The sequence below is a fragment of the Staurois parvus genome, unplaced genomic scaffold (genome assembly GCF_062004578.1).
Source record: "Staurois parvus isolate SC_StPar_1 unplaced genomic scaffold, SC_StPar_1.0 ptg000409l, whole genome shotgun sequence".
Taxonomy (NCBI): domain Eukaryota; kingdom Metazoa; phylum Chordata; class Amphibia; order Anura; family Ranidae; genus Staurois; species Staurois parvus.
In genome coordinates, this window is record NW_028318205.1 from 1,222,298 (window position 1) to 1,249,878 (window position 27,581).

The 27,581-nt window shown below is 42.1% G+C and overlaps 1 protein-coding gene across 2 annotated transcripts in view; it reads left to right on the forward strand.

Moving 5' to 3' along the window:
* The window catches only part of SNTG2 (syntrophin gamma 2), a 618,654-nt gene that overhangs the window by 365,259 nt on the left and 225,814 nt on the right, over window positions 1-27,581 (forward strand). For both annotated transcript variants that reach the window (XM_089686706.1, XM_089686707.1), the window contains exon 9: window positions 24,657-24,784. In XM_089686706.1, the coding sequence (XP_089542832.1) occupies window positions 24,657-24,784 (128 nt within the window). The remainder of the gene's footprint in view (window positions 1-24,656; window positions 24,785-27,581) is intronic.

Below are 27,581 nucleotides of genomic sequence, written 5' to 3' on the forward strand. Positions count from 1 at the left end.
GTCCAACTCCAACCAAAATTTGTTTCTAATTTGTTTTATAGAGTTTGCAGGGGTTATTTTTTTATTTTTGTGTTTTTATTTATGTCTGTGTCCCTCTTCACTGTTAGTACATTTTGTGGGCTGAAAAAAAGGGAAAATGAAAAATTTACAGTTGTCTTCAGAATGCTATAATAGGGAATTTTGCTCTATCTTTGGAAAGATTTTCCAAACTTCCTATTGTGTTTTTGGGAGAGAAAGTGAAGAGAAATCTTCCCAACAAGGAGACAAACTTAGATGACTTGTTTATAAACCATATAGAGGTTGGAATAAATAGTTAAATATCAGTGTTTTCAGATGATACAAAGCTAAGCAGAAAAATCACTTCACAACCGAATATAGAAACTTTACAAGAAGATCTCAATAAAATAAATGGATGGACAAATACATGGCAGATGAGGATTGATGTTGAAAAAGGTGAATTAATGCACTTAGAAGCTAAAAATATTGATTCACCAATAAGAAGAATGACAAATGAAAGCAGCGACATCTAAGTGTAGTGGCAAATATTCACAGTTTATTCCATAAAATTTCAGAAGTATTTTCTAGAAAGAATCCTCCCACCACTAGTGATATATACCCTATTCACACAGTGATAAATCAACAATAATAAATCCTAACCATCAGTATATTAACACCTAAGTGCTCTAATAAAAAGTGTCCACAATATTATGTTCCAAAAAATCCGCAAAAAAGTGAAAAAAATGAAAAAGTCCAACTCAAAATCACTCTTTATATTGTTTGAAGATCCTCACAAGTCAGCTTCCACACAGATCCTCAAAAAAAATCAAAAGCTCAACAAAGTGTATTAACATTAAAATATATAGCACTCCACACGTGTTTTATATAAGTGCAAAATGTGAAAAAACAACCACAGCAACTTGTGTCACAACAGTGATGTGTTACACTCAGTGTGCTCACTACAATAGTGTCTAAATCCTCATGCTTATAGATTATATACCCTTACCAGAGAACAAAATCTCACAAGCGTTGTAAGGTACAATCTAGACTCCTTGTATCCACTCTCCAATCTTATCCCCTCCTGGTATCATCAGCCAGTTCCCTGGTCACTCAGATCCATACAGGATATATGCGACAATGATAGTGTAAATCCGCAAAATAACTTTAAAACATACTTTAATATATCCGCTTACAAGAATTTAATAACAAATGCGCAATCCAAATAAGAACCCCACTGCCTGGGTGGATCTCCTCACGATTCCCCACTCCAAGATGGCCGCCGTGTTACTTCCGGTTCCTGCTCTGTACGTCCAACGTCACACTCACTGACGCGTTTCGTCACATCCGGGACTTAATCTTAAGGGAATAGGCACGTCGGACCATCGCTCCTTGTTATAGTCACTTCAGTCAATTACCGAAGCGCCGGCCGCCATTTTAAAAAAGGGAAACAAGCCCATACTTCTCCGTTTTATGCCATACCGCTTAAATGAGTGTCTTAAATAATGCATGGGCATATTCCAATATAACGAATTCTATAATTCTATAATATATATACACCACCCACCTCCCCAGACCATCTAATATATCTAATATCAAATGAAATTGTCATTTTTTCTAGAAAGTTTTTTTCATATTATAAAACAATTGTACCTTACAACTAGAGATGAGCGAATCGAACTTGGCGAAGTGGAATTCGTTTTGAATATTAGGAAAAATTCGATTCGCGCCGAACCCGAAAATTAGCAAACTTCGGATGCACGAATCGAATTTTCCCCGATCGGCCGATTTTCATCCCTTCTACAGCCGGCAAACAGTGTCCCTGCAGAGAGCTCCGCTATTTCTGACAGTTCTCTGACAGTTCCTTCACATTTACAGCGGTTGAAACATTGTATCTATTTGTTTCCATTTAGGATACAGATGTTTTTATTCGGAAACAAATAGATACAATGTTTCAACCGCTGTAAATGTGAAGGAACTGTCAGAGAACTGTCAGAAATAGAGGAGCTCTCTGCAGATACACTTTTTGCTGTACTGGAATTCTTCTTATTTTCATCCTACTTCTTCTTCTTCTTCTTCTTCTTCATCCTCATCCTCATCCTCTTCTTCTTCTTCTTCTTCTTCTTCTTCATCCTCATCCTCTTCTTCTTCTTCTTCATCCTCTTCATCTTCTTCTTCTTCTTCTTCTTCATCCTCATCCTCTTCTTCATCCTCATTCTCTTCTTCTTCATCCTCATCCTCTTCTTCTTCATCCTCATCCTCTTCTTCTTCTTCTTTTTCTTCATCCTAATCCTCCTCTTCTTCTTCTTCTTCTTCATCATCATCATCATCCTCATCCTCTTCTTCATCCTCATCCTCTTCTTCTTCTTCTTCTTCTTCTTCTTCTTCTTCCTCACCATCATCCTCTTCTTCTTCTTCTTCATCCTCATCCTCTTCTTCCTCCTCATCCTCATCCTCTTCTTCTTCTTCTTCTTCTTCTTCTTCCTCATCCTCATCCTCTTCTTCTTCTTCTTCATCCTCATCCTCTTCTTCTTCTTCTTCTTCTTCTTCATCCTCATCCTCTTCTTCTTCTTCTTCTTCTTCATCCTCATCCTCATCCTCTTCTTCTTCTTCTTCTTCATCCTCATCCTCATCCTCTTCTTCTTCTTCATCCTCATCTTCTTCTTCTTCTTCATCCTCATCCTCTTCTTCTTCATCCTCATCCTCATCCTCTTCTTCTTCCTCATCCTCTTCTTCCTCATCCTCATCCTCTTATTCTTCTTCTTCTTCATCCTCATCTTCTTCTTCTTCTTCATCCTCATCCTCTTCTTCTTCTTCATCCTCATCCTCATCCTCTTCTTCTTCTTCTTCTTCTTCCTCATCCTCATCCTCTTCTTCTTCTTCTTCTTCATCCTCATCCTCATCCTCTTCTTCTTCTTCTTCTTCATTCTCTTCTTCTTCATCCTCATCCTCTTCTTCTTCTTCTTCTTCTTCTTCCTCATCCTCTTCTTCTTCTTCTTCTTCTTCCTCATCCTCTTCTTCTTCTACTTCTTCTTCATCCTCATCCTCTTCTTCTTCTTCTTCCTCATCCTCATCCTCTTCTTCTTCTTCTTCATCCTCATCCTCTTCTTCTTCTTCTTCTTCTTCATCCTCATCCTCTTCTTCTTCTTCATCCTCTTCTTCTTCTTCTTCATCCTCATCCTCTTCTTCATCCTCATCGTCTTCTTCTTCTTCATCCTCTTCTTCTTCTTCTTCTTCATCCTCATCCTCTTCTTCTTCTTCATCCTCATCCTCTTCTTCTTCTTCTTCCTCATCCTCATCCTCTTCTTCTTCTTCTTCATCCTCATCCTCATCCTCTTCTTCTTCTTCTTCATCCTCATCTTCTTCTTCTTCTTCTTCTTCTTCATCCTCATCCTCTTCTTCTTCTTCTTCTTCTTCTTCATCCTCATCTTCTTCTTCTTCATCCTCATCCTCTTCTTCTTCTTCTTCTTCTTCTTCATCCTCATCCTCATCCTCTTCTTCTTCATCATCCTCATCATCCTCTTCTTCTTCTTCATCATCCTCATCTTCTTCTTCATCCTCATCTTCTTCTTCTTCCTCATCCTCATCCTCTTCTTCTTCTTCTTCTTCTTCTTCATCCTCATCCTCATCCTCTTCTTCTTCTTCTTCTTCTTCTTCTTCATCCTCGTCCTCTTCTTCTTCTTCTTCTTCTTCATCATCCTCATCTTCTTCTTCATCCTCATCTTCTTCTTCTTCTTCATCCTCATCCTCTTCTTCCTCATCCTCATCTTCTTCTTCTTCTTCTTCTTCTTCTTCTTCTTCATCCTCATCCTCTTCTTCTTCTTCTTCTTCTTCATCCTATTCTTCTTCTTCTTCTTCCTCATCCTCATCCTCTTCTTCTTCTTCTTCCTCATCCTCATCCTCTTCTTCTTCTTCTTTATCCTCATCCTCTTCTTCTTCTTCTTCTTCATCATCCTCATCCTCTTCTTCTTCTTCTTCATCCTCATCCTCTTCTTCTTCTTCTTCATCCTCATCCTCTTCTTCATCCTCATCCTCTTCTTCTTCTTCATCCTCATCCTCTTCTTCTTCTTCTTCTTCTTCTTCTTCTTCTTCATCCTCATCCTCTTCTTCTTCTTCCTCATCCTCATCCTCTTCTTCTTCTTCATCCTCATCCTCATCCTCTTCTTCTTCATCCTTATCTTCTTCTTCTTCTTCTTCATCCTCATCCTCTTCTTCTTCTTCCTCATCCTCATCTTCTTCTTCTTCTTCTTCTTCTTCTTCATCCTCATCCTCTTCTTCTTCTTCTTCATCCTTATCTTCTTCTTCATCCTCATCCTCTTCTTCTTCTTCTTCTTCTTCTTCATCCTCATCCTCTTCTTCTTCAATTGAAGCTGCTTCTGCTCCGCCACTCTGCCATTGGACTCTTGATAGTCGTCTCCCCACACTGCTGCTGGGGGGACTTTTTAACATAGGCCTCTGTATGGCCTTCAATTTAAGCTGCTTACGCTTCGCCACTCTGCCATGGGCCCCTGTACCGCCTCCTCTTGCTGCTGCCAGGTCCAGAGTGTGTCATGGGTCCCTGTACGGCCTCCCATTGCTGCTGTCTCCATCGCCACACTCTGCCATGTGCCACTTTCAGGTCTCCTCACACTGCTGGTGGGTTCCATTTTGTCATAGGGTGCTGGCAGATTACGGGCCTCCCATTGCTGCTGCCAGGCCCGTAATCTGCCATGGGCCCCCGTACCGACTCCTCATGCTGCTGCCAGGCCCGTAATCTGTCATGGGCCCCTGTACCGCCTCCTCATGCTGCTGCCAGGTCCAGAGTGTGTCATGGGTCCCTGTACGGCCTCCCATTGCTGCTGTCTCCATCGCCACACTCTGCCATGTGCCACTTTCAGGTCTCCTCACACTGCTGGTGGTTTCCATTTTGTCATAGGGTGCTGTATGGCCTCCCATTGCTGCTGCCTCCACTGCCACACTGTGGCTCCACACTCTGGTTTTGGCCCCGTGACTGCCCAAATGAGTGAAGTGTGCGGTGATTCTAAGATCGACGGCACTCATCTGCATGTCATACTGACTGACAGTATTATTTCTCTTCCCCAGCAGACTCCAAGGGCATTTAAATTAAAGGTACAGTGTTCTGCACTAATATAAAGGCTCTCTGAAGCCTAGAAACCCTTTTAATAAGTTAAATTCGCAGCGAATAAATTCGCATCGAATCGAATTTATTCCGCAAATTCGGCGAATCAGCCGAATCGAATTTTTGAATAATTCGCTCATCTCTACTTACAACGCTTGTGAGATTTTGTTCTCTGGTAAGGGTATATAATCTATAAGCATGAGGATTTAGACACTATTGTAGTGAGCACACTGAGTGTAACACATCACTGTTGTGACACAAGTTGCTGTGGTTGTTTTTTCACATTTTGCACTTATATAAAACACGTGTGGAGTGCTATATATTTTAATGTTAATACACTATGTTGAGCTTTTGATTTTTTTTTGAGGATCTGTGTGGAAGCTGACTTGTGAGGATCTTCAAACAATATAAAGAGTGACTTTGAGTGGGACTTTTTCATTTTTTTCACTTTTTTGCGGATTTTTTGGAATATAATATTGTGGACACTTTTTATTAGAGCACTTAGGCGTTAATATACTGATGGTTAGGATTTACTATTGTTGATTTATCACTGTGTGAATAGGGTATATATCACTAGTGGTGGGAGGATTCTTTCTAGAAAATACTTTTGATGTTTGTAACTTTCTAGGGTGGAAAGTGGTTTCTATTTAGAATTGGTTAGTTGGTAGGGGTTTGGGGATTCTACCATTATTATTTTGATTTTGATTTTTATTCCATAAAATTAACAACTCACATAAAACAAGTAGTCAAAGCTCTCATCAAACATGGGTTACTACTGTGATGATGCCATTCTTGTCTTGCTAGACATCAGCACCTTGAATGCTGTCCTGGGCTGTGCTTTTGGCTCCCAGCACTTCCTATGTGGCATGGGTACACAAGCAAGTAGAGATTATGTCACTCTCAGAAATGACATTGGTGGGTGTGGCATGCATTCAGCGCATGCATGCTCCTTCCTCAGGCTGACGAAGGAGCATGCATGCTTCAAACACATGCCACACCCACCAATGTCATTTCAGAGAATGACATCACCTCCACTTGCTTGTGTTCCCACACCGAACAGAAAGTGCTGGGAGCCATAAGCACAGCCCAGGACAGCATTTGAGGTGCTGATTCATAGCAGGACCAGATCAGCATCATCACAGTGGTGACCCATGCTAGATGAGAGCTTTGACTACTTGTTTTATGTGAGTTGCCAATTTTATGAAAACTTTGGATATTTGCTATTACACTTAGATGGTGCTGCTTTCATTTTTATTCTTCTTGTTCACATGCAGAGTCACTTCTAACTCCTGGAATTAGTTTCCACTGGGTCCAGTTGCTGCATCTATTCTAGAACTAATTATAAGAACTAATCAAAGCTTGCATCATATAGACTTGTCTAGGTCTTCCTTCATGGTGTGGCAAAAATGTCCTCTTTTTCTCTCACAGACTCAGCAATAGCATACAATACCAAGCTGCAGAAAACAAAGCCAGCAGATTATTAGCATGCATTAAAAGGGGTATTTACTCAAGAGATGATACTATAATTGAACTCTGGTTCAGCCAGATTTTGAAAATGCCATCCAGTTTTGGTCACCAGTCCTCTGGAAGGATGTTCTTGAACTGGAGAGAGTCCAAAGAAGGCCAAAAAAGCTAATAAGGAGGCTGGAGGACCTCAAGTATAAAGAAAGTTTACAAACATTAAGCTTATTCTCCCTACAGAATAGATGTTTATGATATGATAGTGATATACAAATCTTTAAATGGTGACTCTAGCATTGGGAAGAAATTATTTAACCTAAAGTCTCTAAAGACATGAGGCCACAAAATAAAGTTGGATGAGAGATGGTTCAATCCTAAACTGTGCAAGGGGCTCTTTACTGTTAGAGTAGTAATGATGTGGAACTCCTTTCCACAGTTGGTGGTGTAAGCAGGGAGTGTAGATAAATTCAAAAAAGTTTTAGATGTGTTTCTTTATGAATGCAATGTACAGGGGTATGAAAAATGTCAGTGACATAAGCACACACACACAAACAAACGTTAAACTGTCTTTATTTAACCTTACCAACTTTGTAAACATATACACTATATTTCAAAAAGTATTAAGATACCTCTCCAAATCATTGGATTCAGGTGTTCCAATCACCTGCATGGCCACAGGTATATAAAATCAAGAACCTAGGCATGCAGACTGCTTCTACAAACATTTGTGAAAGAATGGGTCGCTCTCAGGAGTCAATTCAAGAGTGGTACCATGATAGGTTGCCACCTGTACAATAAGTCCATCCGTGAAATTTCCTTGCTACTAAATATTCCATGGTCAACTGTTAGTGGTATTGTAACAAAGTGGAAGCAATTGGGAACAACAGCAACTTAGCTATGAAGTGGTAGGCCACGTAAAATGACAGAGCGGGGTGAGAGCATGCTGAAGCACACAGTGCGCAGAAGGTGCCAACTGTCTGCAGAGTCATTAGCTAAAGACTTCCAAACTTCCTGTGGCCTTCAGATTAGTACAACAACAACGCATAGAGAGCTTCATGGAATTGGTTTCCATGGCCGAGCAGCTGCATCCAAGCCTTACATCACCAAGTGCGCTGCAAAGTGTCAGATGCAGTGGTGTAAAGCACACCACCACTGGGCTCTAGAGCAGTGGAGATGTGTTCTATGGAGTGACGAATCACGCTTCTCTAACTGGCAATCCGATGGATGTGTCTGGGTTTGGTGATTGCCAAGAAAACGATACTTGCCTAACTGCAATGTGCCAAGTGTAAAGTTTGGTGGAGGGGGGATTAAGGTGTGGGGTTGTTTTTCAGGGATTGGCCTTGGCCCTTTACTTCCAGTGAAGGGAACACTTAAGGCATCAGCATACCAAGACATTTTGGACAATTTCATGCTCCCAACTTTGTGGGAACAGTTTGGGGATGGCCCCTTCCTGTTCCAACATGACTGTGCACCAGTGCACAAAGCATGGTCCATAAAGACATGAATGAGCGAATTTGGGGTGAAGGAACTTAACTGGTCTGCACCTCAACCCAATAGAACACTTTTGGGATGAATTAGAGAAAAGACTGCAAGCCAGGCCTTCTCATTTGACATCAGTGCCTGACCTCACAAATACGTTTCTGGAACAATGGTCAAACATTCACATAGACACACTCCTAAACCTTGTGGACAGCATTCCCAAAAAAGTTGAAGCTGTTATAGCTGCAAAGGGTGGGCCAACTCAATGTTGAACCCTATGGACTAAGACAGGGATGCCATTAAATTTCATGTGCTTGTAAAGGCAGGCGTCCCAATACTTTTGGCAATATAGTGTATGTAACTCAGTACCACATCAATAACTAAATAAAGGATCTAACCCTACCTCTCACTATAAAAAAACTAAATTACAAGTTTTGACTGGAGACCCATTTTACAAAATTAATCCAGCAAGAAAGAGGGTCCAGTACAAATTACTTTATCTTCCTTACTCTTCTTTGAATATCCATATGGGTAATGCTCATTTCACTTTAATATTTATCTTCTATTTTTTCCTGCAAACTAATCATAGTAACTCTTTATTTATAACAATTGGGTGATTACATGTTCCCTATATTGGATCTGGGGAAATGAAAGTGAACACAGGAAGTAAAATGCCTTCCATTGAATGTGTGCAGATTTGTGGAATGCACAGCATAATGGATCCCCATGGAGGTGAATAGGCTTCCAAAGCAGTTTACTGCTAACAAATGCAACCAAGTGAGCAGGGCAGAAATCCTCATTGTGTATAAGGCTGTGTTTGCAATCTTTCCATAACAGAATTATCTCCATTAAAATGCCTTGAGTTTAGGCTCCATTGGCTTCTTATTTTATTAGGCTTGAACACTCACCTTTACGTAACCATTCTGCCATTAAGAACCTAAGCAAAAACAACACACTCTGCAAACACTTGACTTCAGAAGAAGGCTCCGTCCAGTATAAACATCCTGAGTGCTCAACGTCCCATGTCACTTCATAAGAATACGTATGTATTCTGGATTTCTGCTTGAGAGTTTCAGAGCAGAAACATTTAGAACATGACATCAGTTTCAGATATTATATTTGTTTGTCTTGTTGTAATTTTGTGTACTAGCGCTTCTTTGGATTACAGATCCTCGGCCAGAGGTCACAGTTGTAAACTCAAATTCACCTAGTCATTTCATTTCTTATTTAAAGGGTTTGTACATGTTCACAATATAAAAAATGAGGGGCTACGAAAACAATAAAATATAAATACAAGTGTGACACTACAAGTGATACAAGTGAACAAAAGTCCCAGTCCATCAAAAATAAGTCCCACATGAATTCTTCATAAAACAACATCAATTCTTCCCAACTGGTGAAAACCAGTACTCCAGTTCTCAAAGACCTCTCCTTAGCAAACTAGAACTCACTGAACATACAGTAAATGCCTCTCTTTTTACAGATAGGCATATAGAGCTTGTAAATGCAACCTCCATCCATCATATATGGCTTCTGGTCCTGCGTTCATACTTTGGTGAGCTTCCTCATATGGTGCATAGAAAAACAGACTCCCCACTAGTGTAAAACCATATGATTAAAAATCATTTATTCAAACCTGAAACTACTCAGAAGATAAAATATATACAGTACAATCAATTCAACATGAATAGTGGCCTAATAGTATGTTTCACATAGAGTACCATCTGCGCAAGGTCTCAGTCTCACCTGACCTCTGGTACATCACTTCCAGTACGTCACTTCTGGCGCGAGTGCTGACATTGCATCTGATTGCCACTTGACCACAAAACCCAAATCCTTCCTGCCAAAAGATTTGTAATTCTGTTCAGAAAGTCTTCTTTTACAGATGCTGTTGGGGGGCTTCACTTTTCTCTCCTTTTGTTGTATTCATGTAGACCTTAGCATGGCCTTTTTCAGACTACCTGTAGTGTCACAATTATATTTATACTTGTTGTTTTCACAGCGCCTCACTTTTGATATTGTTTTTATTGATCATTTGGGTTTATTTTATATTTAAGGCTGCAGTATAACTTTACATTTTAGTTTTTTGGGGTAAATATCCTAGCACTGAGTTGAGTTATTACATATACATTTTACACTTTAAACTATTTTTGTTGTTTTAGCTTGGTATTAGTGTAGTTATATTCCTTGTGTTGTTTGTATGCCTTCCCTTGTAATGACAGGCTCAGATGCCGCTGCTACAGTTTTAGTGCCATGGCTGATTGGTTTCCCTAAGTCCATTTATTCACTTAGCTTGTCCTTATACGCTAAAGGGACAGGTAACTTCTTGTTTCAGGTCATGCATTGTCCAATCCATGCCTTGCCATTTCCTCTGTGTTACATCACAAATGTTGGAGTTGTTATGAAATCTCTTCCCTTCCCTCTTCATGGCTCTGCCTACTTGTGTCTGTGTCAGATCTAAATACTATTCAGCTTTCACCTGCAGAGCACTAGTCTTAGAGATCCAGGGATTGTGGGATATATAGTTTCTTTACATTAAATATTAGTTCCTAGACTGCAGACAGAGGTCATACATTAACCTGGGCAGTGCCATGCCACATACCTCATGTTTGAACAAAAACAGAAATGTCCGACACAGGAATGTGAAGATTTACTCTACTATAGGCTCTGCATATAGGGCAACAAATTACACCATGAAACTCTGTTATCAATATACATTTTACATATATGAAAAACACAAGCTGCAGGTAGGAAGATTTAGAATGCCTTTAAAGTAGATATAAATGCATATAATAAAATGTCATGTAATGTTTAGTACGTAAACGCAATTTTCAAAAGCGTTTTATAATTTACAGCTTTTATTAAAATAATATTTAGTGATTCTGCAATTGAAGGTCCTTGCTGAAACATTTCCTGTTGTAGGGTGACAATGCTCGTGTCTCCCCAGTGCTTACCTGCATTGTCACCTTGTCACATGTGTTTCTGCTGGAGACTATGTATATCTTTTGCACAGGGATCTTCAATCATTGCCAACATCAGGAAGCCCACCCTGAGCAATGGCAGGAAGCTATCGATGGAGTGCATGCATGTGGAAAGGAGGTGACAGCAAAGAGTCTGCAGGATATCAGCAGCACGAAGATGCAAAATGAGGCTGAAAAATGAAATGTGAAAACAGTATTTTAAAAAATGTCAGTTGTTTATGATACACACTAATTATTTAAATGTAATGAGTAACTCCACAAAAAAAAAACAATCCCCTATGCCTGTGAAAAGGTGGAATTTACCCTTCTCTGGTTCCTCTACTGTGTGCTTTCTTTTGTTTAGTGATGTCATTCAAAATTAAGCTGCATAGGTGCATAGGTGCAGCTTTAATACTTTATGCTAAATTATGAATTGCTCAGAATTATGCTGAGAAGGATGCTAAAAATGCCAGCTTCTTTTTTCCAAATTCTGCTGTGAGCCTGGAGCTTCAAGTGATTCTAAAGGTTATTTTTTTTTTGTAAAATAACAAACATGTCTATACTTACTTGCTGTGTGCAGAGCAGCCTGGATCCTCATCTTCTCAGGTCCCCTGCAGGTTTTCTTGGCTCCTCCTTTCTGTCAGGTGCCCCTACAGCAAGCAGCTTGCTATGGGGGCACCCGCTGCTCTGTGTGTCCATTCACACATGGAGCCACGGCTTGGCCCAATCCCTCTCCCTCCTCATTGGTTGACTGGCTGTGATTGACAGCAGTGGGAGCCAATGGCTCCCCCTTGCTGTCTCAGCCAATGAGGAGGCAGAGACCCGGGACAGCCAAGGCTGTGGGGCACATCGCAGGATCTTGATGGGGCTCTGGTAAGCACTGAGGAGTCTGAGGGCACTGATACACACAGACGCCTTGAGCCTTTACAACCACTTTCATGTGCTGTGGCTGTCAGTACTGATCAGAATACAGTGAAGGATCAAATCACTCACTCACCCAATTCCTCTCCTCTCATCTATTCATAAAAAGCCTTCTATTCTTTTTCCTGAGTACTAGGTAGTTGTTAGCCGTGTACCGGGGTGGGCTCCCCAGGATACAGTGAAGTCACGAACGAGGAAAGCAACCTCAACACCAGCTTTTACCACAACAGAATTTTACTTAGATGTGGCAAATAAGCACAACCACAAATGCTGGAAACATACAATAAATTTACATACACCCAGCCCAAAGGCTGAGACCCTTCTGCTGCACAGCACGGTGCCTTCTGATGGATGAAGGTAGAAAGTGAAGTAATTTGCCTACTGGCGGGCACAAATAAGCTGCCACACCTTACCTGTTATTACCCTAAAAGAGCAGGAATCAGTGTATGGGTGTATGGTATGGGCTAGCCTGCGGTGTGGCACAACAGCTTACAATCTTACACAAATCTACAGTATTCCCCCTCCCATAACTGGTCCTGTAGCATGTGCCTGAGTATTCCTTCTGAGCAAAACGCCAGTCTGGCTTGAGTTTGTAGGATTTTATCAGCTCTCCAATGTGAAATGTCACTTTAAGTTGTGGAGTCCTTCCAATAATCAGTAACAACACTTGTGGCCTGACACAAACAGAGACCCTAACTAACTATAGGCCTGGACTCAGTCTATAGGCGCCAACACTGAAATGAGGTGCGTGCACGATCTTACCGACCCGGGTCTGCTTTGCATCCGCTGGTGACTCTGAACAGAACAACTCTCTCTCCAACAAGCATGCGGTCTTGCCGTATATGTTGCTTAGTTCCTCTGCTCTCATCAGCCTTCCTGGCAGCAATCTCATCAGCTTCCTGGCAGCAATCTCATCAGCATTCCTGGCAGCAATCTCTGGTTAGTGAGGGACGCATTCACACCTGGATGTCATCGGATTCTCAGCTCACACGGCCCCTTCATTCAGCATCGTCCCAAAACATGGCTGCAGTCTCCTCTTTCTGTTTACTAAACTCCAACTCTGAGTGCAAAAACCCCACCTCTTCATGAATATACAAATCTCTATGCAGTCTGAGGCTGTGTTAGAAAAACAGTGACATCTTGTGGCTAAACCACAGAATGTCAGTCAAAACATTAATTTACTTCCACACAGTGTTCAAACAATGAGAGCTGTTTCCCCATCTCACATATTCTGTAGCTGTACAAGGGGAGAGGAGAGGCAGGTAAAGCTCTAGATCTCCATTCTTCCATTAATTTTTAAGCTTCTGATAGCATGCAAAAGTTCTACAGATACAAGCGCGCACACACACACAGTGTATATACGTATATACACTGATCAGCCATAGCTTTGTTATCACTGACAGGTTAAGTCTTGTTTATCTTGTATCAATGGCATCTGAAAGTTGATGGGATATATTAGGCAGCAAATAAACATTTTATCCCTGAAGTTGATGTGTCCACAGACAAAAGAGCCTACAATGGGCATGTGAGCATCAGAACTTGACCACAGAGCAATGGAAGAAGGTGGCCTGGTTTGATCGTTTACATTTTTTTTTAAATCACTTGCATGGCTGTGTGTGCGTGTGTGTCGTTTACCAGAGATGGCACCAGAATGCAGTATGGGAAGAAGACAAGCCAGTGGAGGCAGTGTGATGCTTGGGCAATGTGCTGTTGGGTCCTGCCATTCATGTTGATGTTACTTGACATGTGCCACCAGGGCTTTTTTTCTCAGAGAATAGGTGCAGGTACTCCCCCTTTTGAGTCACCCCTTGTCTCCACCCCCTACCCACCTCAGAGCACTGTCTTATAGTTTCCCTCCCACCTACTGCCCAGTACTGCCCTTTTAGAGAATACAAAACCAAGTATAATTTTGTGGTGTTTAGTAATATATACAGAATTTGCTATAGAAAGAAAGGCAAAACCCCCACAATAATATAACTCCCAAGCAACAGTAGATACACCTCAAAATATTAGACCCCACCAGCAACAATAGATCTCCCAGCAGCCAGAATCATAGTTACATAGTTAGTCTGGCTGAAAAAATACAAAAGTCTATCCAGTTCAACCATAAAAAAAGTTATAATCCTAAACCAACAGTTGATCAAGAGGAAGGCAAAAAAAACAGCAAAGCATAAACCAATTTGCTCATGCGGGGGGGAAAATTCCTTCCTGATCCCCCGAGAAGCAAACGGATATTCCCTGGATCAACTTTACTTATAAATGTTAGTAACCAGTTATATTCTGTGTGTCCAAGAAAGAATCCAGGCCTTTTTTAAAGCAATCCACTGAGCTGTCCAGAACCAACTCTTGAGGGAGTCTATTCCACAATTTCACAGCTCTTACAGTGAAGAAACCTTTCTGTGTTTGGAAATTAAATCTCTTTTCATTCACACATAAAGAGTGCCCCTTTTCCTCTGTGATGACCTCAAGGTGAATAATTCTACACCGAGTTCACTATATAAACCATTGATGGTTTTTATACATGTTGATCATATCCCCCCTTAATCTCCTCTTCTCAAGAGAGAATAAATTCAGTTCCTCTAATCTTTCCTCATAGCTGAGCTCCTCCATGCCTCGTATCAGTTTGGTTGCCCTTCTCTGTACTTTCTCCAGTTCCCCAATGTTCCTTTTGTGAATTGGTGCCCAAAATTTAACTGCATATTCCAGATGAGGTCTTACTAATGATTTGTACCGGGGTAATATGATATCTCTCTCTCTGGAGTCTATACCTCTTTTAATACAAGAGAGGATTTTGCTCACTTTGGAAACCGCAGCTTGGCATTGCATGCCATTATTAAGCTTATGATCTACCTGAACTCCCAGATCCTTCTCCACCATTGATTCCCCCAGTTGTACCCCCCCTAGTATGTATGATGCATGCATATTCTTAGCCCCCAAGTGCAAAACCTTACATTTATCAACATTAAACCTCAGTTGCCACATAGTTGCCCGATGAAACAGTGCATTGAGGTCGGCTTGTAAGTTGTTACGTTATTCCACTTGGTGTCATCTGCAAAGACTGAAATGGTATTTTTAATCCCAGACCCTAAATTGTTTATACATATATTAAACAGTAAGGGTCCCAACACTGAACCTTGGCGTACATCACTGACAACCCTAGACCATTTATAGTATGAATCATTAACCACTACTCTTTGAATATGATCTTTTAGCCAGTTTTCTAACCATTTACATAGAGATTTTTCCAATCCTATAGACTTTACCTTACACATTAGTCATGTGTGGTGAACTGTGTCAAACTCTTTTGCAAAATCCAAGTATACCATGTCCACCGCCACCCCTCTGTCCAGGGTTTTGCTCACCTCCTCATAAAAAGAAATCAGATTTGTTTGACAACTTCTGTCTTTCATGAATCCATACTGTCTGTTGCTTAAAATATTTTTTTCCAGCAAGAACTCATCTATATGGTCTTTTATTAAACTCTCCATTATCTTCCCAACTATAGATGTCAAACTAACAGGTCTATAATTACTGGGTAAAGATTTTGACCCCTTTTTAAATATAGGCACCACATTGGCCTTACGCCAATCCAGTGGTACTATGCCATTAGATCTCTTCCTCAACAGTAGAGCCATTCCTGCAACAATAGATCCCCCAATGACAATAGACCCTTCAACACCCTTTCCCATTACATACATTCAGTGCTGCATGTGCCAGTACTGCCTTCCCTCACGTTCCCACTGAAAAAAGCCTTGCATACCACCTACCTGAACATTGTTGGTGACTAAGTACACCACTTTATGAAAAGGGTATCCCTGATGGCAGTGGCCTCCTTTAGGAGGATAATGCACCCTGCCACACTGCAAAAATGGTTCATGAATAGTTTGAAAAACACAACAGCGAGTTTGAGGTGTTGGCCTCCACATTTTCCAGATTTCAATCCATTTGAGCATCTGTGGGGTTGTCTTGGACTAGGTCACTTACAGACCATTTACCGTGATCTACCAGTGAGCCAAATCAATATGAGAATACGTGCACGTGGAAGTAAGACACTGACACTTCGCAGTTTGCCAGCTTCCTAAAATTCTGTTTTATTGAGGAACTAACAGTATCATTTATAGGGCTTATGATGCAGGCAAAGCATATACATTGATTGGGTGGAAAGTCCACTGGGTTTCTGCGTGTTCTTTCATCCGTGTTGATATCTTCCAATCATTGTCCCCAAAGAGACTCATTCCCTTTTATGGGGGTTGTTTATATTAAAAGATACTTTTCTCCTAATGAGTCACCAAGGGTGAGGCGCCATCTTAATTATTATCATTGTTCTGTCAACCTATATCTGATTGTTTACTTAAGAGAGTAAGGAATTTCTTTTAAAAGAGCAAGAAACATAAAGTAGCAAGACTATAAAATTGTCATTTTACTGATCATCTAATAAAACGTGGACTGTCTATCACAATCCACTACAATCCCCCCTTAAAATGGCTATTTTATTCCTGACTGTCCCTATGTCCTCTGATGTCCTAACTGCCTGGTGGCCCTCCCTCTGGAACTCTTTTAAGACGCACATAGAGCCCCTGAGTGGCTAATCCATCCCTAGAGTCTCGATACGTTTTGAGAAGGCCACAGTCAGGCACTGTCTTTCCCTGCTTATAGTTGTCTGTTAGGGGGGAAAGTTGTAGTATTCCTTTTTTTTTTTTTATAAGTCTGAAATATGATGATCAGGGGCCATGGTCTGTAAGAGAGTATAGGATTCCCTTTCTTCATGGGGGAGTTCAACATTGTTATAGTTCAGGAATGTAGGGGAGATCTCGTTCACAGCTTTTCCTATTAGCCTCTTAATGCAAGGGATCATACAGCAGGCGACTATTGCCATTAGAATGATAATACCCAGGATAACCACCCCTGCTTGGGCGAGGGCTTTCTGCCAGCCACTCAGCCATCCAAACCACTGATCCCAGGGATGTGTAATACCTGAGTTTTCCTTAAGTTCATTTGATAGGTCCTCCAACTTCTTGATGGCCAGTGTCACCTTCCCATTTGGGCCTGTGTTATCTGGGATATACGTACAGCAGGTCATGGTCTTTGGTATCATTTTACAGACCCCCCCTTTTTCAGCTAATAACATAATGATTGTCATACGATTTTGAAAGACCATGTTAGAAGTAGCCTCCAACTGCTCTGCTATCCCCTTTAAGGCATCTCGTGTGTAGTTTACAAACCGTTGTTGATTATAGTAGATGTAGTTTATCCAATCTACATTCTTGTACTCAGTGATGAAGAGGAATAGGGATTCATATCCTGCGGCCACCTGGTCTCTGGCCTTGAATTCATCGGGTACCCCCCTTGGGACTCCTATCGCATCTACTGTATATAGACATGGGGGTCAAAACTCCCTTGTGGGGCACTTCGTTTCTGCTTGGTTGCACGGGGGGGGTATATGCAGTGGCATTATGGCCTTGGCAAGGGTGCATTCCCCTCTCCACTTCCCCGTCAGTCGGGTCCTAATCTTCTGATTACCATAGATCCAGAATATATCCCAATGATATGACCTGGTTCTGGGTTAGATCTGACCGAGCTGTACTATAAGCAGCACAGAATCCCTTTGTGAAATTTCCTAGAAACCTTCCTCCTCCCTCATAGTTGGCATAGCAGGTATAATTACCGGGATATATAGTTAAACCATGTGGGGCCTTTTCGTCTCCTTGGATTAGGGGGTAACGCTTCTTCCAGTCCTCACATAAAGACTGGTTCGTAGAGATGTTAGTATACAGGCTTAAGACACACTCCTCTATGGAATCTGGTAGGGTTAGTGGCACCGTCCCCAGATGTGGTCTGGCATGCCCACACACATAGCAGTTGGACTCATTATGCGAGTTTGCATTGTATCTCATCCATTCTAACCACAGATTAGTGTCTGAGAGGCCGGTTTCTACTGCTATAGTGTCCTCAAAGGATGGGTTTGCCAGAGCCACCATTTCTCCCAACTGCTGAAATTTAGGCATCAAGGGATTGGGAGAAGGGAGAGAATGATTAAGGGGGGCCAACCACTCTTTTGAAAGGTATATATCTTTCAGATGGAACTCACAATGGTGGATTGTACCACCTCCGGGGTATAACACCCCTAGAAGGTAAGTTCCCTGATCTCCCGGACTGGGGTTCTCTATGGTCAGAGTAAGGGGGATGGCTACAGTGAATTGCTTGTTCATTTTTGTGGATCACCTATCTACCTTAGGGGTGGTAAGTGAGTGTCATTCGGGAAATTAGAGATTTTCCATATGAGTCTTTCCGCTCTACTGCACTTTGTGGCTTATACCCCCAAACCGGTCTCGTGTTCCATCCCACTGATCCCCAGTAGCCACAATCTGCTCCCCAATAATTATCTGTAACACATATATATATTGTGGAGGCAATGGGGACAGGTGTGTTCTTGCACAGGCTATGATTGAAGAAAAATGTTGCTACTTGTGTGTTGGATGAATTATACCAAAACTGGGTGGAGTCACCCTTGTGAGTGATGGCCACCTGTTGGCCCCCTCCCATTTCCACCAAAAAAGGATATGCAACACAATCATTGTGGTGTGGGTGACACGGACAGGGCCTCGTCCTCTGGAGCTGGAACCTTCTTGCAATGTGAGGCGTGTATCCAGGTGGACTTTCCCTCCAACTTCACTGAAGTGGCAGTCACCAGGAGCACATGGAAAGGACCGTCATATCTGGGTTCCAATGTATGTTTTCGCAGAAACTTTTTGACCAAGACCCAGTCTCCAGGTTGTAAAGTGTGTGTTCCTATGTCCGCCTCAGGATCTGGAATGGAGGAGAATACTTGCACATGGATATTAGTCAACACACGTGTCAAAGATATCACATACTTTATCAATGAGTCAGACTGCAATTGTAATTGTTGAGGATAGTAGGTACCCAGTCTAGGGGCGGACCCAAACAAAATCTCATAGGGAGACAACCCATGACTTTCCCTTGGTGTGTATCTAACACTGAAAAGAGCAATAGGCAAGCTGTCCGGCCATCCCATGCCTACCTCTTGGGCCATTTTTAACATTCTTGACTTCAGGACCCCATTCAGGCGTTCTACCTTCCCACTACTCTGGGGATGATAGGGTGTGTGAAACGCAAGTGTGACCCCCAGAGCCCTCTCAGATCTCTTTTGTGACATTGGCAGTAAAAGCCGGTCCCTGATCGCTTTCAACCACCTCGGGCACTCCATATCTGCAGACTATCTCCGTGAGCAGCTTCTTGGCAGTGGTTCTTGCCGTCTGGTTGGTTACTGCGAACGCCTCTGGCCATCCTGGGAACATATCCACCACCACTAGGGCATATTCAAATCGTCCACTTTTTGGCATCTGGATATGATCTATCTGGATCCTCTGAAATGAATATAGTGCTTTGGCCAGATGTTTGTTTGGAGGTTTCTCAGGTCTTCCAGGATTGCACTTGGCGCATACAACACAAGACTTACAGAATCTGTCTGTGTAAGCCGTAATTCCGGGTGCCACATAGTATTTACTGATCAAAGGGTTCATTAGCATCTTGGACAGGTGTGACGCTCTATGTGCCCACTGCACTGTTGCCGGATATAAGGATCTGGGAAGCAAAACCTTCTTCCCCACCACCCACAATCCTTTGTCCTCAACTGCTCCTTTCTGCATCCATTCCTTCCTTTCTTCTTCTGAAGCGTTATCCTGGGCTTCCTGGAGTTGGGTGTCCTTGGGCTGATGAATTAACACAGGCATCACCTCACTGCACATCTCTTCATCCTCTTCGTGCTCCCTGACCGCAGCTTGCTTAGCAGCCATGTCTGCCAGATGATTTCCTTTTGCTTCCATAGTGGTCAATTTACCGTGGGCCTTCACCTTCAGTATGGCCACTTGGGCTGGTAGTAAGAGTGCTTCCATAAGGCGGTTGACCGCCTTTCCATGCTTTACAGGAGTCCTAGCTGCCGTGAGAAAGCCCCTCATTTTCCAGATTAGGCCAAAATCAAGTGCAATCCCCAGTGCATATCTGGAGTCCGTGTAAATGTTAGCTGTCTGTCCTTTTGTTAATTCACAGGCTTTGGTGAGGGCCCGTAGTTCAGCCTCTTGTGCAGACATAAAAGGTGGAAGAGGTCTAGCTTGCAGTACCATTGTGTCGGTAGTCACAGCATATCCAGTGTGGTAGGTGCCAGCATTATCTGCAAAGCGGGATCCATCCACAAAGATTTGATAGGGGCGTTATCATGGACTGTTGGTAGGTGTGTAGTTTCTGCCTGCATAAGTTCCAAACAGTCATGTGCCACATCCTCTGGTGCCATGTCTTCGGTGTTGTCTTCTGTTTCTTCTACCCCCCCTCTGGAAGAGGAGGAAGAGTTGCAGGGTTTACCTGGGTGCATCTGACCAGGATAACATGATCAGGCAGGAGGAGGGAGCCTTTGAGAGAGGGGATTGTAGTCGCAGATGTCTGGCAGTAGATAGATGTTTGGGTTGGGTTTGATTCAATATTGCAGTGCTGTCATGGGGGGCCAGAAGTGTGAGTGGATGTCCTAAGACCAAGTCTGCCATCTTATCCAGGAGAAGATGGGCAGCAAAAACAGCCCTCAGACAGGAGGGACCACCCCGTGCAACCGGGTCTAGCCTGCAGGAGTAATAACCCAGAGGCGACCCCCATGGCATTGTGCCAGAATTCCTGTTGCATGACCCCGTCTCTCAGCCACAAAAAGTTTGAAGGGCTCATCATAATCTGGTAGAACTAATGCAGGTGCAGTGGAGATGGCTTTTTTCAGGCGATGGAAATCAAGTACAGCTTCTTCTGTCAGGAAAAAGGGTTCAGATTTCAGGGCATCATAAAGGGATTGCATCAAGATGGAGGCTTCTGGGATCCAGAAACGACAATAGGAAACCAACCCTAGAAAAGCATGCAGGGTTTTTGGTCCCTGAGGTATTGGGACATTCTGGATAGCCCGTACACTTTCCGGCGTGAGGTGACGAGTGGCTTGGGAAATGCAATGTCCCAAGAAAATGACAGAAGTTTGGCACCACTGTAACTTGTCCTTAGAAACCTTGCAGCCCTGTTCAGCCAGGTGGGGGCATTGCAGACTCTTCCCACCCTGAGTTGTAGTCATTGGGTCGCCGTGGACGTCTGGGAGCTCTGCATTCCCTCCCGAAATGTACTGGTTTTCCACAGTTGAAGCAAACAAGTGGGTTTCTTCTGGGGACCTGCTCTCCAGCTGACAACATGAGTGGTGTCGGCTTCCGGGTCGTCTGGGCCGCTTCCAGACCTTTTGCCACCAGCAGTATATCCAGGTGGAGGGTACGGTATTCTGGACAGGCAGTGATCAAACCCTTGCGAACAGACTCCTTTAGTCCTGATACAAATGCAGAGGCCAGCATTTGAGTATGTACCTTGTTATGGACACTGAATCCCAGGTCTGTAAACACCTGTGTTAGTCTGGTATGGAACTTTTCCACCGACTCAGTCTTGTCTTGGGTAATATCCTGCAATGTGGTGGCCTGGTTCGCCAGTCTCTCTCTGGCCCACTGCTGCAACTGGTCACAGAAAGAAATTCCTGAGACATAAGTGGTGTCCTCATTTGGCTTTACTCTGGTGAGGTCCTTTCCCATTATAGGCCAATATGCATCTCCAGCCTTGATCTCACACAGACTGGCCAAATCCCTCCAGGCTGTGGAATAGGTCTTGTGGATCTGGGCTATGCGCCGGTAAAAAGGCATCGGGTGTTTCTCCGGGTCCGGGACTGCGGCCTTCCGGGGGTGGGTAATCCTGTGGGGGGGAGCAGATGGAGCTGGCATCATCTGCCTGTGTGACCTGGCGATCCACAGTGGCCGCTGTCACTTCTTGAGCCCATCCTCTTCTGTCTGGCAGAGAGGTAGGGGTCACCACATCTGTAAAATACCAGCCCGTGCATTCTGTGGGTGTCTTCAGTTCAACTTGGTCTGAAGCCTCTGTTTGTTTTGGTGGTGGTGGTACTACAGGCATTAGGGGTGTGTGGAGGGCCGAAGGTGGTTGGGAACCAGAGACAGTAAGCACTGGGCACAGGGGGGCAGCTGGCATGAGGTGTGTATGGTGTATCGGTGTACTAAGCCCAGAGTTAACATGGCTTCCGGTGGCCTCTTTGAAGAGGGCGGAAGGGGCGGGGTCGGAGGCGGAAATGGTGGTGACTGAGTTGGAAGCATCGGATGTTGCATAGTCAGCTTCCGGTCACATCCCTTGCAAATCTCCTCCCACCCCGGATTCTTAACTGAACACCCCTTACATATCTGGAGGTTCTGACTACACGGTATGCAAAAATCTGGACTCTCGGGGTGGGGCCTTCCTGTATTTCCACATGCCTCGCACCTCCAGGAGGGGCCATCATCATAAGGGGGTGGCGCCTTGCCGGGCACGTCTCCTTTCCTGTAATATACATATACAACTCCCCCGTCCTGATTCAGTTTTTGCTCCACCCACCCCTCCTGATGTAGGGCGCGGGCCACATTAAACCAAGTTTATGCTGTCTTTATAAGTTTCTGTCCCATTTTGTTTTACTTCCCTCCTGGGGACCCTAAGGTGGTCCCTCTGTTCTGAAAGTGCTGTGTCGTGAGACAGTGTAAGCAGAACCCACGCAGCAGCACTCTTCCCCCCCTGCTTCTCCTCCAGTAACTTCCCTATTTTCCTGCTACACTAAGAATAATGTACATTAACCCTGTAAACCAATATATCAGGAGCTACGATTGTCACTGTACTACTTTCACCAATCCTCACTCTTTCGTGTACACCAAACATTAATCCACATACACAGTGTGATCATGACATAGTATTTCAGACACGCCTGTCGGGAGTAAAATGTTTTTTTTTTTTTAGTTTTCTTTTTCCCCCACAAGACCAATCCCTGGCTGTGGTTATTTTTTCCCTCGAGTCACCATTACTGCGACTACGATATCCCCTCGTCAGTCACCATTACTGCGACTGCGAGTTCCCGGCACCCTCTCTCAAATCAGGGTGTATCCTGTCCACCCCTGACAAGGAATATTTTGCCGTAATCCTCCCCTCCCTCACAGGCGCATCAACAACAACCCAACCAATCACACTGGTACACATAGACAACACAAAAGACAAGACATATCACACTGGTAGATGACGTTACACTGACAGGTGGGTTCAAAGGAGCCCCGGGCAAGTATACCTGTCACTTTACTGATCAACGGACAGCCAGACGGGTGAGTAGTCCCGCTGGGTAATTCCAGAATACGCAGGTAAGGAATTATTAGACATTCACTTACCGCTTTCGGAGGTGATCAGTCTCCGCATCTGGAATGCTCCACGGTCCCCCTCGTCCACTCTGGGTCGGCTGATCCGGTGTTCAGAACCCGGGCCCCACGTTGGGTGCCAAATGTCTTGGACTAGGTCACTTACAGACCATTTACCGTGATCTACCAGTGAGCCAAATTAATATGGAAGTGGAACGTGGAAGTAAGACACTGACACTTCGCAGTTTGCCAACTTCCTAAAATTCTGTTTTATTGAGGAACTAACAGTATCATTTATAGGGCTTATGATGCAGGCAAAGCATATACATTGATTGGGTGAAAAGTCCACTGGGTTTCTGCGTGTTCTTTCATCCGTGTTGATATCTTCCAATCATTTGTAAACAGGTATAGGTGAATCAGAGTGACTTGCGAGCCACAGGTGTGATAATTACTAATTACTAATGTTAATAATTGAATTATTATTTATTGAGAAGTATTTAGGAGCGCAACATATATTTGCAGATCTTCCAATCATTGTCCCCAAAGAGACTCATTCCCTTTTATGGGGGTTGTTTACATTAAAAGAAACTTTTCTCCTAATGAGTCACCAAGGGTGAGACTCCGGATGAAGGCGCCATCTTAATTATCATCATTGTTCTGTCAACCTATATCTGATTGTTTACTTAAGAGAGTAAGGAATTTCTTTTAAAAGAGCAAGAAACATAAAGTAGCAAGACTATAAAATTGTCATTTTACTGATCATCTAATAAAACGTGGACTGTCTATCGCAATCCACTACAGGGTGTGCTAGAAAAACAAGTCTGATCCATGGAGGCTCCACCTAACAACATTCAGTACTTAAATGATCTGTTACTGGTGGCTTGATGCCAGATACCATTGCATACCTTCAGAGGTCTAGTGGTGTTCAAGCCTTGATGGGTCAGGGCTATTATGGTGGCAAAAAATGAATATTAGGTGGGTGGTCATAAAGTTATGGCTGATTATATATATATATATATAGAGAGAGAGAGAGAGAGAGAGAGAGAGAGAGAGAGAGAGAGAGAGAGAGAGAGAGAGAGAGTAATAAAGTATATTCTGCATAACTAGTACTTAAAAAAAAGGAACCACTAAGATCTATGCCAGGGATGACTCTGCTGGAGTGAGGGGAGAATTACTCATCAAAGTCTCACAGACAGCAACAAATCACTTCTCTTCATTATCAAAAGAGATGGATGGTGTTGGGTGGAATTTTACTTTAACTTTACTTGACTATAGCCTGACCGCAGTTCTGCTTTACATTTTTGCTAAATATTTAGCCTGCTTGTTAAAAAAAATGTATACTTTAAGATTTTGTTTAACCATATTGTGTTAGTTTCCATATAAATTATTGCAATGTATTGAAAAATCAAACTGGAGTTTTGCATTTTCATGGTTTGGTGGATGTTGCAAAAATCATATTATTTGTGTTTTTTTCTGTTTTCTTAGGCCCCGTCTTCTCCGTCATCTCCAACAATTAAAGAATCTAAATATGAGAAAAGATGGATTGACGAGCTTTCAATTCCATTACTGATGGCTCGAATTTCACGGTTCAAGGCTTCATCTGTGAAGATAAGGTATGCATTATTCTATGTACAAGTAATCAGTTTAGTTATTTTTTTGACATATTTACTATTTGAAGGGAAATCAGAGTGCATTTACAGAGAGTGCATATTTTGACAGTATAATAATGTTTATCGTAAAACTATTTTTTTCACCGGACTCTCCTATTCCTAAATGCTTGCTGAACCATGCTTTTAATATTCCTTTTAAATATTTCTCTCTAGTGGATATTCAGATTTAAAGAATAACCGAGCTCTGAAAGTCCCAAAAATGGCAGGCAGAGTGCAAAGGACTGTTTATGAGTAATATCTGTGGTTTACCTGCAGCTGATCTTTCCCAATTACTGACTCACCATGTCTTGCTCTGAACGTTGCCTCTATGTGGAGGAAGGGAGCTTTTCTTCCTCATTTCAGAACCTCCGGCAAAGAGAACAATGAACAGCAGGATAGTGACATCACCAAATCTCACTCCAAATATACAGAGGATGGCAATCATAGGCAATAATAGGCAGCAGAGTCTTATATTTCACACCGGTGGTGTAGCATTTGGTGAGGCCACAGGGATGGTTTCCCCAGCAGCACAATTATTAACGATAAGTAAGTACAAGAGTGCCTAGAAACCCTCACATACCAGAAAGTACTCTGCTATATTTAGGAAGATTTACATATACAAGGTAGATTTTTCAGGCACAGTTAACCCTTCTAAATGTTCCCCATAGCATAGCAAATATTATCTTTTGAGATGAGGTCCACTTTTATCTGTCACTTCAAATAAACCTGGAGTGAAGAAAATATGCATGCCATAACAGCTTCTGGTGACTAATTAGTTAGATTTTATTTTTTGTGACAATTTTATAGCAGAGCAGGAGCCTGTAATCTACAGGAGCCTGTAAAAAACATGAATTATTATAAATATCCATAACAGGCCATAGGGCCTAGATTGGATTGGGGGGACCCCCCACTGTTTTTTTTTCTATAATTTCTACCTGCCAGCAATTGCTTTGTTTACATTCAGCTGGCAGCGGGAACCCATTGACAGCTGATGACTCATCGGTTATTAAGGACGCGGCGGCCACCCGCTCCTTAACAACCATGACAACTACTGGTTGTCAAGGTGTCCAGGGCTGCCCGCTCCTTAGCAACTTGGTAATTATTACTGTTAATAAATACTAAGGATACCACCTGCATAAAATTACTGTATGCTTTCACTACTAAAATACTGCATCACTTCATAAAATAACTAATGCATTATTTTAGTAACATTTTTTTGAGAATTAAAAAAAAAATGTTGGAATAACGGTGTGGTATTTTCTGCTTTTGAATGGAGCCCAATATTAGTAATTTAGTAATATAAAATACTGTAATGCTGTATAATATAAGATAGTATTGTAATACTCTATAAAATATATAATATAATATAACATAATATTGTAATACAACATACTTTGTAAAAAAAATTTTTTTTATATTGAACATTGGGTTGCTTTGTTGTTGTCCATCAATTTACTGTACCATTTGTGTTTATGTTGCCTCCAAATCAACATTGATAGCTGATAGTCATATACTTAAAGTCTAAAAATGGAGGCATTATTCTTTATGATACTTGTCTTGAACCCGTGTCTTAAATTTTCTTCTGCTATCTGTACTGTTGGGCTTGAGTTAAGGTCAGACGTTTTCATTAAGGGTATATTGTCTTTGTCTGGAAGATTCACTGTCCCTAATTGTTCTGATCTCCAGTGTTATGGGGAATGAAGGCAAGGGTAAATTCAAAATTTTGAATTGCCACTAGAACAGGAACGAAAGGTAAATCTTCCAGTAAGGACATTGCTCTTGTGACATCTGTCTAAGAGTTTACTTATCTCAAATTGGAAAGATATCATCTCACTTCTTTTTGAGTCAACAAAACAGGAAGTGAAGAAAAGTCTCCCTAATGAGACATAGACAATGGATATAACTCATTATTCTATCCAAAATGAATAAAAAGTTTTGACTTTAAATATTCTTTACATGTGAAATTGCCAATGGATCCCCTGCTTGGCCACCCAGTGGCATGGGGGTGGCATGGGGGATCCAGGTTTCTAGTTTTGGGAGGGCCCACTGCCATGAAGTAAACTGGCATGCCATCTCTGATATCTACTGCATAATGGCAATGTTCCCTAGGTAGAAGTTAACAGTATCATTTCTTGGAGTTGCTTCTTTAGGACACCCAACAACATTAAGTAGGGCACACACCAACATTACCAAATCACTTTTTTATTTTCAGGAAAAAGTGCTTCTTTTTTTGGCCTTAACAATCTTTATGTAATGTAACCTAAATCATAAGGCAAAAGATCACATGGTCTCTCACCACCAGAAGCATTGTGGGGGTTTCACATCTTTAGAGAAGACAGCAGATAGCGTGCTTTCAACTAGCTAAACCTTGTCTGGTAGACATGCAGTGAAATGAGAGGCGCAGATTTTTGAAACTTTTTCAGCTGATTTTTTCTTTGGTTTTAATGATTCCAAAATATATACTTTTTCCAAAGAACTCTAACTTTCACATTCTATGAATAATACCTATTAAAATAACTTGCAGTGGTCTATAACTTATGATGCTAGATTACATAGACAGGTTTATTTTTTGCCAAAGGTCAGAAGGTTTAGTTATGTAGTACTATCATTTCTCATATTATAATATTAATGCCATTTCCAATGTGTAATTAATTTATAATGATGTTCTAATTTATCTTAGTTAACTTTAGACTATTTGCTGAGCTAATTTTAAATGCAAAGTGCATTGCGTTTCTATGGAGGTGCTGTTATTTAATAATGG